Source organism: Sapajus apella, unplaced genomic scaffold, assembly GCF_009761245.1.
Source record: "Sapajus apella isolate SASKATOON/1434 unplaced genomic scaffold, GSC_monkey_1.0 scaffold67, whole genome shotgun sequence".
Classification (NCBI taxonomy): domain Eukaryota; kingdom Metazoa; phylum Chordata; class Mammalia; order Primates; family Cebidae; genus Sapajus; species Sapajus apella.
The window spans coordinates 3238460-3251428 of record NW_022437007.1 but is presented as its reverse complement, the minus strand read 5'-3'; the positions used below and the strand labels follow the sequence as shown (position 1 = coordinate 3251428).

General features: G+C 35.9%; 1 protein-coding gene across 4 annotated transcripts in view; it reads right to left on the bottom strand.

Annotated features, from left to right (window-relative positions):
- FSTL5 (follistatin like 5) overlaps positions 1–12969 on the bottom strand; it is an 807250-nt gene that overhangs the window by 385162 nt on the left and 409119 nt on the right. For all 4 annotated transcript variants that reach the window (XM_032248526.1, XM_032248528.1, XM_032248527.1 and 1 more), the window contains exon 6: positions 2619–2739. In XM_032248526.1, the coding sequence (XP_032104417.1) occupies positions 2619–2739 (121 nt within the window). The remainder of the gene's footprint in view (positions 1–2618; positions 2740–12969) is intronic.

Genomic DNA, 12969 nt, shown 5'->3' with positions numbered 1-12969 from the left:
AGTAAAATGGCCAAAATAATTTATACATTTTCATAGAATTTCAAACTGCAACAGATAATGCAGTTGGATTAGCTTTTTCTAAATGCCCTGATATGCCAAGTATGTGACTTTTTATTTATGTTATTCTTTCTGTCCAATACCATTTGCTCATCATCAAAAATTTAAATCCACTTATCCTGAACATTAATTTAATTTCCCCCACGTTCATAAGGTATACCTGATTTCCAAAACTAAATATCATATTTTGAGCTCGACATTTTTGTAGGCTTTTAAAATAACATCTATTCCCTTCTATCTTATATGATAGCATCATTCATACAGACATATGTACACAAACACACACACATATTATTATATGTACACATAAGTTATTCCCCAACAAACCACATTTTCTCCCTGTTATCGTGCCACCATGAGCACACAAAAGAATGGCCACTACAGCATGAAGCATGGTGAAAAACTTAGGCTTCATAATTAGGTCAACATGAGTTTGATTAGAAACTCAGGCACTTATTTCTTAATTTCTGTGTATTTCATCTCCTTCATTTAAAGTAGAATAATAACGTTGCTCGCCCTTCCTTCCTTCCTTCCTCCCTCCCTCCCTCCCTCCCTCCCTTCCTTCCTTCCTTCCTTCCTTGTCTCATTCTCTTGTCCAGGCTGAAGTACAGTAGTGTGATTTCAGCTCACTGCAACCTCTACTCCCTGGGCTCAAGCAATTCTCCTGCTTCAGCCTCCTGAGTACCACCTGGGATTACAGGAGCCTGTCACTGCGCCAGCAAATTTTTGTATTTTTAGTAGAGATGAGATTTCTCAAAGTTGGCCAAGCTGGTCTCAAACTCCTGACCTCAGGTGATCTGCCCACCTAGCCCTACTAAACAAAGTGCTGTGGTTACAGACAAGAGCCACCGGGCTGGGCCAATGCTCCTTTTGTTTTATCATTTTTGAAAACTACCTAATGTAGCAACACCCTTGTAAAGAACTAACAGTTTACCAATCATCCTGTGTTGTATTCTGCCTAGTAACTTAAAGTGAATATGCAACTTAGCTATAGCCAAAGAGTGTATTTTATCTTGATTTAAAAATATTATGTGACAACTTTTTCATATATTATTTTGCTTATATGAATTATCACATAAAATTATAATACAATGTTTTAATAAAAATTATGCAGTAACATAATTATCTTTATTTATATGAATTTTTAAGAATAAAAATACATTTAACTAATTTCTCCAACATCATACAGCTGATAAATGGCAAATGTCAGGGTTATAATTCAAAAAAGATCGTTTTACACAAGTACATATTCTACTCCATAACTTTTCTGAGGAAAAAAAGAATATTGATTTCATGTTCTGAATTAAACTGAATCCTTTTTAATTTTCTTTATTTGGTGATTTATAATACCAACTAGTGAATTTATTTTCTTCCTTTTACACATACCTCCTAAATCCTTTTTGTTTGTTTGTTTGATTATTGTTTCTTAGTCCTTCCTCTTTGAATCATTTTATTTAAAAAAAAAAAAATTTTTTTTTTACATAGAGTCTTGCTCTGTTGCCCAGTCTGGAGTGCAATGGTGCCATTTTGGCTCACCACAACCTCCATGCCCAAGTTCAAGCTATCCTCCTACCTCAGCCTCCCCAGTAGTTGTGATTATAGGCATGTACCCCCATTCCCAGCTAACTTTTGAATTTTAGTAGAGACAAGTTTTCACCATGTTGGCAGGCTGGTCTTGAACTTCTGATTGCAGGTGATCCACCCGCCATGGCCTCCCAAAGTACGGGGATTACAAGTGCCAACCACCCATTGGCAGCCTCTTTAAATTATTTTTAAAGAATAACCTGATAAGTAATTTTGGTTAATCAAGTCATCTTTATGACTCTGTTCTAAAAAACACATTTAGTCAATCTGAAGACTACATTTTATTAATCCATTTTGGTTTCCCAGTGAAGTTAAAAAATTTGTGTAAATAATTGTGTCTGATACATGGTGACAACTGGTCAGAAGCTGCTCCTCCTCTAAAATAATCTTGGAAGCAGTATTGAGAAACTAATGTCGTGGCCAAACGCAATGGCTCACGCTTGTAATCCCAGCACTTTGGGAGGCCAAGGTATGCGGATCACAAGGTCAGGAGTTTGAAGCCAGCCTCGCCAATATGGTGAAACCCCATCTCTACTAAAAATACAAAAATTTGCCGGACATGCTGATGCATGCCTGTAGTCCCAGCTGCTCATAAGGCTGAGGCAGAAGGATCGCTTGAACCTGAGAGGCAGAAGTTGCAGTGAGCCCAGATCAACCACTGCACTCTCCAGCATGGCAACGAAGTGAGACTCCATCTCCAAAAAAAAAAAAAAAAAAAAAAGGATCTAATATCTTAAATTATAATCAATAAGAATTGATGATATTCATGGTTATCAAATATTTCTAACCGTCCATTTCAGAACTACGAAATCCCTTAGCTTTTTCATGGTTCAATACAACTCAAAACTTAAATTCACTAAATTATATCACTTTTCTTCAGAAACAGCTTGTACTATCAGAGCAAGCAAACAGACCATATTGTGTAAAGCAACAGGAAAAAGAACAAAGAGAAATTGGAGAATGAATCTTGTACTCACGGAATGCTCTATAAAATTCTTCAAGAGCCAGATGCTTGTCAGCATTAAAATCATCGTATTTCAGTAGATCATACAAAGTGCAGTCAGAAAGATCCTTGCCAAGTTCTTCCTGTTTTATCACCTAACAAGAAAATTATAACCATAACTTTATCTTTCTGTCTTAACATTTCTATAATATAATTTATTATATGTAAAAACCACATAATAGATCATTTTATGTGTGCAGCAGGGCAAAGAACTCAATTTTTTAAAAATCCAGGTTTTTAGTTCCTGAACAATTATTTTTCACCTTTTCAAAGATATAACGTTATGATGTTAAGATAGGTCATTAGAATTTTCTTCAAACTTTTTAATATAAAAGTTTCACAGTGGGACTCAACAAATCTGAACATTTAAAGGACATTTTCTATTTCATGTATTTTCTTTGTTCCATTTATACTGACTCAAGAAAATACTTCTGCATGAAAATCGCCTCCTGTGTCTCAGTGGCCTATGTCAAAATAAAACAGAGGTCTTTCCCAACAAAAATAGTGAGACAGTTTGTTCCAACTTTCTTCCTCATATGATTTGAAAAATAATGAAGTTAGATTATTTTTTCTCCTCTGCCTAAACTCCTCCCCAGCTGGAAGTTAAGTCATTTGGGATTGTGCATGTACTCCTTTGGTCACAAAAGAGCTATTAACCAAATGACTGTTTCCCGGAGCCAGATAGAATTAATGCACCGATTGATGATGAAAACCTATCCAAGTGTGAGTGAAGAAACTCATCAAACTTCTTTTCTAGTCTGTGCTCACTCCTATGGACCACGGCTGCAGCTTTTTGGTACTCCACTGATTTTGACTATTGCCTGTCATATAAGACAGCTTCCCAAGATTGTTCAGACATTTCTACTGTGGTAGCTGCAAAGCTGTGTCCGTGGTCTTTCATATTCTCTCACATACAAAGGCAGTGATTTATATTGCTTGAAGCTGTGTATCACAGAGGTTTTTGTTTGCTTTAAAGGTGGTGCAGTATAATCAGAAACTATAGGCTTCAAAGTCAGCTGGCTCTGGGTTTGGGGCCTGCCAATGCTGTTCAATACCTCAATAATTTCTGGCAAATCACTTATGCTTTCCTCAATTAGAAAATGAATGTGAACATTTACACACAAACATACACGCACGCACATACACAACAGGAAAGCGTCACATGTAAGACATAACATACAGCATCCACTCAAATGTGATCATACAACATTAAAAATAATAATTTTTACATAATGCATTGCTTCTTTAAATAATTCTCTGCAGACTTCCAGACACTGCCTTGTGCATATTATGGTTGCACATTCACAATGAGTTATTGTTTCTTTTGGTGGAGCAGAATGTCTTGGACTTTCTTTAGTACAGCAAAGGCAGATTGGTGATGCTACTTTCTAAAGAGTCTCAGATGCTTTGAGCTATTTTTTCACCTTTTCTGGAACACTCCTGTGTTGAACGTTTCATTATGTCTCAGTGTAGATGGGCTGTGGAGATAACTCTGAAAATGGAGCTAAGCATGTGGGTCACTGGAACCTCCAGCACCCTCTCTAGCCGGCCAAGCGGTGATATGCAATGATAGTACACCCCATGCTAAGTAGAACTGTTGCAATGCAGTGAGTTCTTTATTTTTGTGTACGTACCAGTGTTGAAATTATATTGGTTAAGCTAATATTTGTTACCTTGCAGAAGAAAAAAGGCAAAAAGCTTATCTGGTTTAACCGATTTATGTAAATAGAAATTGTACATAGCAAGCCCTAAGCTTTTGCACAGTTCAGCTGGATGGATTAACAAAATTACCTAATGCTGAAGCCATCTCTTCTATAAGCCTAACTAAAATAATAAATAAATTAAAAATACAGACCAGGCGTGGTGGCTCACACCTTGTAATCCCAGTGCTTTGGGAGGCCGAGGAGGGCAGATCAGGAGGTCAAGAGATACAGACCATCCTCGCCAACATTGCAAAACCCTGCCAACTAAAAATGCAAAAATCAGCCAAGCATGGTGGTGCCAATCATAGCTACTCAGGGGGCTGAGGCAGGAGAATTGCTTGAACCTGGCAGGCAGAGATTGCAGTGAGCTGAGGATCTCGCCACTGCACTGCACTCCAGCCTGGGCAACAGAGTGATATTCCATTTCAGAAAACAAACAAACAATTTTTCTATTTAGAAAGCAACAGGGCTCTCAGTCATTCTCCATTTGTTATTGGTTAGATCATAGAAAATGACTTTTGAGTTTTCCTGGGAACTGGGAGGAAGAGCAGTGTGCACGATTAAAGAGGTAGAATGTTAGCGTTGTGGTAATTTTTAGGCTTCAGTGACATCAGGATTTGTTCAGATATTTTAATGACTTTTAGTATCTTATTTATTTGTAAATAGAGATGGAGCAGAAAGATGGGGGCAAAGCTTTAGTCATTTTCTGTCTCATTTTTCTTTGTTTTAATATTTTATAAAATTCGTGTATTAGACTAGGATATTGGACTTCTATCTATATGCTTATCACTGGCTCTTGCATAAGACTAGCTTGGTCTTCATTTGATATTGACTTTGACTTGATCTTGATGATACAACTTAAGCTGGGCAGGCCATTTTAATGCGTGTGACATAGAGAAGCCTCTCCTGGCTAATAAACTTTATATTTTTTAAGCCCTTATCATCTATACTGAAGCGTATCCATGCATAGGACAAAGATGACTCATTTTCTTATTCTAAATATTTCAAATATGTGTCTTCTCATTTATCCCATTTAAATGGTCGCTGAAATATCTGACTTAAAACATGATTCTTAGGAGCTATTCCTGTCCTTCATGTGTCCTGATGGGAAGCTTTGTCACATTCTGGTTTTTACTAATGAGGGAGATACTTTCCTATGACTTTTCTTCTTTCCTGCTTTTTTACATCTTTATTGAGGTATAATTGATATAAAAATGGCACCTATTTAATGTATAAAGTTTTATGTGTTTATAGGACATTTCTACCAGAATGGAAAAATTGGTTTAGATACCCAGAATTTTTATAGCTTTACAGTCATGAGTGCTTGATGGTCAAAAAGTATGGAAAACTATGCAAGTAGACTTTCTTCCTCAGTCCACAGTAACGACTCTTTGGTTCAGGGGATCCAAACTTGTAGGGCTTTGATAGTTCCTTGCACTTCTTTCATTTAGTGTTTGACACTGTTTCCAAAAACTCACCGTAGGCTTCTCAAAAGGCACGTGTTACTTCTCAACTAGCGATTCATGACAGGGCCAGATTCACAGAATAGATTTGAATGCATCATATTCAAATATCTTATGATACTTCATTATCTCATACCATATCTTATCTCTTAAACCATTTGACCTCTTATAAAATGGTGTAAGAGGTAATAGGTGGTATAAGAGGTAATGTGATACTCTCTTATGATCTTGATTGGTCAAAAAGACCAATCATAATTATACATGTTACCTCTGATAAAAAGGAGAGAATTTTTCCCCAACTTACCAAAGTTGGTAAACTCCTTAAGGATATAAAAATAAAATCTTTTATGCTTTTTTTTTTTTCACTGATCAGAGGTCAAGTTATGTGAGTCTTGGCTCCCCAGTGGTTTGGTTCAATGTGAAAAAATAGAAATATTAGCAGAATATATGGCATCATGGAGTTCAGACACACAGCATAGAGTACAGAGTCCATTTTGAACTTCAGTGTAATAGAATTGTCAAAGTTGCCCAAGGCCTGTAACAAATCAGGAATGACTCACTGTGTTGGTACTGTATTATCTTTTGCTCCAAAAGAAACAACAGAAAACCCCTGACCCTCTTCAAAATGAGCTATTCTCTTTATTGTCTTTACTGTTTGCCTTCACTCACTTACTCAATCATCCATTTAACAAATCCTTTAGACTGCCTACTATGTGTCTGGCATTGTCCAAAACTGAAAACACAACAGACAACAAGATAGACAAAAATCTTTCTTATGTGAATCTTGGGCTCCCCAGTGGTTTGGCTCAGTGTGAAAAAATATTCTGGTGAAGGGCTAGCAAAGAAATATAGTGGTAAATATACATATGCTGCCATAGAATGATAAGTTATATAAGAAAAAATAAAAGTGAGAAGAAAAATTGAATATGCCTAAACTGAATGTTAGGGCATTGTCTCCCTAACATAGAGAGGTATGGGTGTTATATTTCTGGGATTAAGGGAAGATTTGGAGGTCCAGGGTTATTACTCTGACTTTCATGAAAGACATAGAAGACATGGCATTGATTTTGATAATGTGAAGGCAAGCCATGGCAATAAAGCTTTCGGTGTAAGGGAGAGAACGACAGAAAAGTCAGATCTTCCAGTTCTATGTCCACTTATTTACTCTCTTTGGTGGGACAGGTGAGAAACAGCAATTGCGAACTCACAGAGCAATGTGTCACTCATATTTTAACGTTATTTGAGTCTTTCTCCATCCTTTGCTAAAATATTTTTCCCAAACTGATCACGTTGCAGTCATATGCTCAGTGCCCTGTGCTCCTCTAATTAAAAGAAAGCCCATTTGAGTTCTTTATCAAGTTGAGGAGAGGAATATATACTATTTCTTTACTTGGCAAACACGTACATTGCTTCAAAAACTAAACATGAGAAAATAAGTATACTCCTTCGGTAAGAATGTGTATTTCCAGGTATGAGATGCATGCTTCTCCCTTACACTCAATATGAGTTGATGAGTTGGCTCCTGAACTACTTGGTCTGAACAGCCTCTTGTCTCCTCACTTTCTTTCTTTCTTCTTTTTCCTTTCTTTCTTCTCTCTCTCCTTTCCCTTATTTTCCACCAACATGTGCCAAAAACCATGCTGGTTCTGGAAGTGAGTTAATAAGAATGACATAGTCCTTGCTCTCATAGAGTTTTTATTCCAGAGATGATGACTGAAAACATGCAATCTAATTAAGCGAGATAATTACATATTATCAGCAGTAGTCTAAACAATAGATCATGTAAAAGGGCAGAGAGTAAATAACTAATATTGTACATTTTGTGTTTTTAATTATATATAACAAATGCTATCCTACAAGAGATGTATTTTTTTTTTTTGTGAGAGAGAGAGAGAGAGGGAGAGAGAAAGAGACAGAGAGAGAGTTTCACTCTTTTTGCCCAGGCTGAAGTGCAGTGGCACCATCTTGGCTCACTGCAACCTTTGTCTCCTGGGTTCAAGCAATTCTCCTGCCTCAGCCACCCGAGTAGTTGGAACTACAGGTGCATATCACCATGACTAGCTAATTTTTGTATTTTTAGCAGAGGCAGGGTTTCACAATGGTGGGCAGGCTGGTCTCCAACTCCTGCCTCACGTGATCCACGTGCCTCGGCCTCTCAAAGTGCTGGGATTACAGACGTGAGCCACTATACCCAGCCTGGAGATGTATTTTTTTAAAATATTGAATGGAAATAAAAGTTTTCTTTTAGGTTTTCTAAAGTGACTCATATAACTTTCTTTAAGGTGTCCCACATGCCTCACAAGGACTTTCTGAACACAAATACCAGATTTTTAAAATGTACCTTGGCATTCTAAAGTAAAGATACTATAAATATATTTGAGATATTAAAGCCTAATTGTTAATACTATAGTTGCCCTGTGTGTGTTATGAACAACATTTAAAAACTAACTGAAACTACTTACTAACATTTCCAGGTACAACTGAGAGTACTAATTTTTAATTATAGCTTTGCGCTGGGCATAAACCAACAGTTACAGGCTTTATCTTTCTGTTAAGTGATCATTGTTGCCCTTATTATTCTCAAATCTTTAGCTACTGGCAAGGAAATTGCCAGCACCACTAAGATCCACCTACTGGCATTAACAATGTCATTCTAAGTCAAACACCTGGTTTCCACTCCCTTATTTTGTATTCCTGATAGGTTATGGGCTTTTAAATGCAAGAAATAGTTGTCCATTCTGCTTCAAGGGATGATCTGGACAAATACGGTTGTGCTTTATACTCTCTGATGTTAAACAGGATTAATTACCAAGGCATTCCCTGGAAATTCTCACTTAATCTCACCCTTCTATCATACAAGGGCTTATTTATTTCTATTTAGTTTGTTCCACTGAAACAGCATTTTATCTGTGAGACAAAATTATTATTATAAATCTAATAGCAAATAAGTATTTTCACGAAATCAGAACCTTTTTAAAAATACTTATTATTGTGAAAGACTTTATGAACTCAATGTAAAGATTGACTGTTCAATCCACCATGTAACATTTCTAATAAGTTTTAAAGAAAAAAATTTGTACAAATGCTGCAAAAATCTCATTGGCATGCCCATCTTGTAAGCTTGAAAATATACACTCTTATTTGTGCTCTCTTATTATTTAATTCTGTAGGTGTATTCACATATGGTAGTTATTGAGTAAATGGCATTTAAGTCAAATATGTATAACATAATAATCTAAATCCTGTGAATAAGTAGTTTTCATTATTTTAATAAAGAGTTGACATATGTGTACATAGGGAAGTATTTCATTCTAATACACAATTTTTTTTTGAGACAGAGTCTTGCTCTGTCACCCAGGCTAGAGTGCAGTGGCATAATCTTAGCTCACTGAAACCTCCAACTCCCGGGTTCAAGTGATTCTCCTGCCTCAGCCTCCCAGATAGCTAGGATTACAGGCATCTGTCACTGCGCCCAGCTAATTTTTGTATTTTTAGTAGACACAGGGTTTACCATCTTGACCAGGCTGCTCTCGAACTCCTGACCTAATGATCCACCTGCCTAGGCCTCTCCAAGTGCTGGAATTACAGGCAAGAGCCACCGCCCAATCCTAATATACATTTTTAATGTAAATCAGCTTATTTAGATGACAGAATCTAAATGGGGAAAAACCTAAATCAATGTACTCAATACAGCTGCTTATCTAAACTCAGAATCATAGGGGAATGACTTTGCTCACTTAAATTCTATGAGTGTTATTTTATCAAATGGAGAAAGGCCTAACAAGCAAGATTTTCCATGTTGTTATCACCATTTTACTCCAAGTATTCTGTTTGCTGCTGACAAACTAAGGCCACCATTCTACCAAGTGAAGCCTGCTGTGTCTCCCCTCATCTGACACTATGAACCAAATATACACGACCACAATGCCAGGAATAGTTGCCCATGAACTTCTAAGGAATACTCTGGACAAACACTTCTGTGTTTCATATGATGGATTATTTCTGTGGCCCAGTGAGATCTATGGCTCCTCATATTGCTCTGCACATTTTCCAGTCTGGCCCCAAACCCACGCTTCTCCTACCGAAACCCATCATTGTATCCTCTGAAAATTCTTGTCTCTGATCAGAAAACTCTCTTTTGTCCTCAATTTCTTATACAAATATGTTCTTCACCATACTGACTTTAGAAAAACCTGGCTGCCCCTCAAAATTATTTGTTCAGTAATTTTAGTAAATTTAATCAGAGGCTATATTTTCTCATGTATCTGTTCTCCTACAGTGTAAGAAAGGTGCAGATAACTGCTGTATAGTCACTTCTGGATTATTTGTTTTTCTCAAGCAAGACTTTTTCCAGATAAATGGAAATATAGGGAGATAATAGATGGGTATATAGAGCGATGACAGAGAGATAGATAGACAATAGATGGATCCTACTCCTTTGAATTTCAGGTCATTCATTTCCGTGACTTTCCTAGTCTCTCTCCATAATTTAGCTCCTGATTCTTTGTATTTCTGTCTACATGTATTCTTTCAACATTCCCAGTGACTTAGATAACAATGTGAATAAACCACCCAGAAAAGCTCTATGCTCCTTTTCATAAGACATTATCATTAACTTTCTTCCTAGCAGTGACTTTTTTCTACATGTTGGCTTGTCAGAAAGAACATGCCCATAACTTAGATCATTTCATTCAGAATTTTGCTTTCAACCATTGCACATTCACATCTGTTTTAGGGATAATGTATGTTCCTAAAACCACAAATGTGTTGTGTGACTGAATGCCTGACCACAGTAGACATACATGCAATACTTATGGGAGACGCTGCGATGCTTTGGTCAAGTTTGTTGCCATTCTTTTTTCTTTACATGTTTATTGAGGCTTTTCAGGATTTATTCTCTGAGACATACATTGTAAAATTAAGTCAATTTAGAGCATAGTGTTTTCAATCACAATTTTCACTTAGTAAGCATTATTGAAGCTTAGATTTTACAACAGCCCCAAAGAGAATGCTGAATTCTTACTGTTGGAGAAGATAGCTTAAAAGGAGGAATACAAAGATCCTGATACAAAGATGAACCTCAGACACCTGTTTATACTGTAAAGGAAAAAGCTAAGGTAGAGATTTCACACCTCATGCAAATGGTCCTTAGAATAGCAAGGACTTTTGGCTCTTTTTTAGTACCAGAATCCGTTACTGGTAGATTAAGTAGGGCCATTCAGAGTTTCCCATCCTCATTCTGAATAGGATTCAGACAATATAGCACAGATTTAAACAACAACAACAAAAAAAAGGGCCACCCAGGTTTAAGTATTCAAATTCTCATTTATGTATTTTCAGTAAAGAGAAGATAAGCAATGAAAAACAAAGACACACAAACAGAAAAAAAAAAAAAACAGTGTGTGTAAAATTTTACCTTTTTTCAGATAGTAATTAAGGCACATATGTGAGAGAGAACAGTTCTGTTCTATTCCTGTAAAACACACATTTGGTAAGTACCCCACTCTATCTTATTATGTAAGTCTGTATTTTTTTGGAGAGGAAGAAACCCTCAAGAGAGGGTTAAAATTGGATATGACACACATTTGATGAAACTGAAAAATATGAGGATTTCACCTGGCTCTGAAGATGTAAAATATATGGCACAAGACAGAGACCAGGCATTTCCACTAGCCTCTAGAACTCCAGATATCTATGCCTCCTGAGGGAAGCTATAACAAATACTGCTATTAATCTTGATATTGTTATCAACTCTACCTTTCTAAAAAATGAATGGCAACTTATAGAATATATACCTTGCCATTCATTTTCAAGGAAGGTAGATATCGGTTACTGTGATATATTTGTTTATACAAATTTAGGAGGATATAAATACAATCATATTGTTTTGCATAATATGGAATTTGGAGCCTCAGGGAAAATACAGAAATTAGATCTGAGAGACAGACTTAGCTATTATATCTGGGGTGAAAAGGATGCAAGACACATTCTATACAGAATAAAAGGAAATAAAACATAAAGGAAATACTCAATCTAAACTGTATTTCAATGTGTGATTTGTGTAATATGTAAGCTAAACCCACTCTCTATCTCTCATATACATCTTCAATCAAATATTCATGCCTTTTTGCAAATGGATTTTTTTTTCAGAACTCAAAGGGAAGAACAAAGGAAACAGCAGTGCCTACATCAAAAGAGTGGAAAAACTTTAAATAAATACCTAATAAAGCATCTTAAAGAACTTAATGCATCTCAAAGAAAAGTAAAGGCCAACCAAACCCAAAGTCAATTGGAGAAAAAATCATATAAAAATTACACCAGAAATTAGTGAAATTGATGAAATAACATAAAAATAATCAGCAAAACAAAAAGTTGGTCTTTTGAAAAGATAAATAAAATTGATGAACCTTTGGTCAAAGATAAAAAGAAAGAAAACCAAAATAAATAAAATCAGAGATGAAAAACTAGGCATTAAAACTGATACTACAGAAATTCAAAGGATCATTAGATGCCTGTATGAGCAACTATACGCCAATAAATTGGAAAACATAGAAGAAATAACAAATTTCTAGTCACATATCACCTACCAATACTGAACCAGGAAGAAATCCATTATTGGAACAGACTAATAACAAGTAATGAGATCAAAGCTGTAATAAAATTTCCTCCAGCAAAAGTAAAGACAAGGACTCAAGCTTCTCTGTTGAATTTTATTAAACATTTAAAGAATTAACACTAATAATACTGAAACTATTCTGAAAAACAAAGGAGGAAGGAAAACTTCCAAATTTATTCTAAAATGCCAGTGTTATCCAGATTCCAAAGCCAGACAAAGATATATCAAAAAATGGAAAACTATAGGCCAATATCCCTGATAAACATTGATGCAAAACCCCTCAACAAAATACTAGCAAACTGAATTCAACAATAACTTCAGAAGATCATTCATCATGATCAAGTGGGATTTACCCCGGTGATGCAAGTTTGGTTCAACTTACACAAATCAATCAATGTAATATATTATATCAACAGAATGAAGGGTAAATCCATATAATCATGTCAATTGATGCTGAAAAAGCATTTGATAAAATTCAACATCGCTTCATGATAAAAACTCTAAAAAAACTGGGGATAGAAGAAATATACAACAAACCCATAG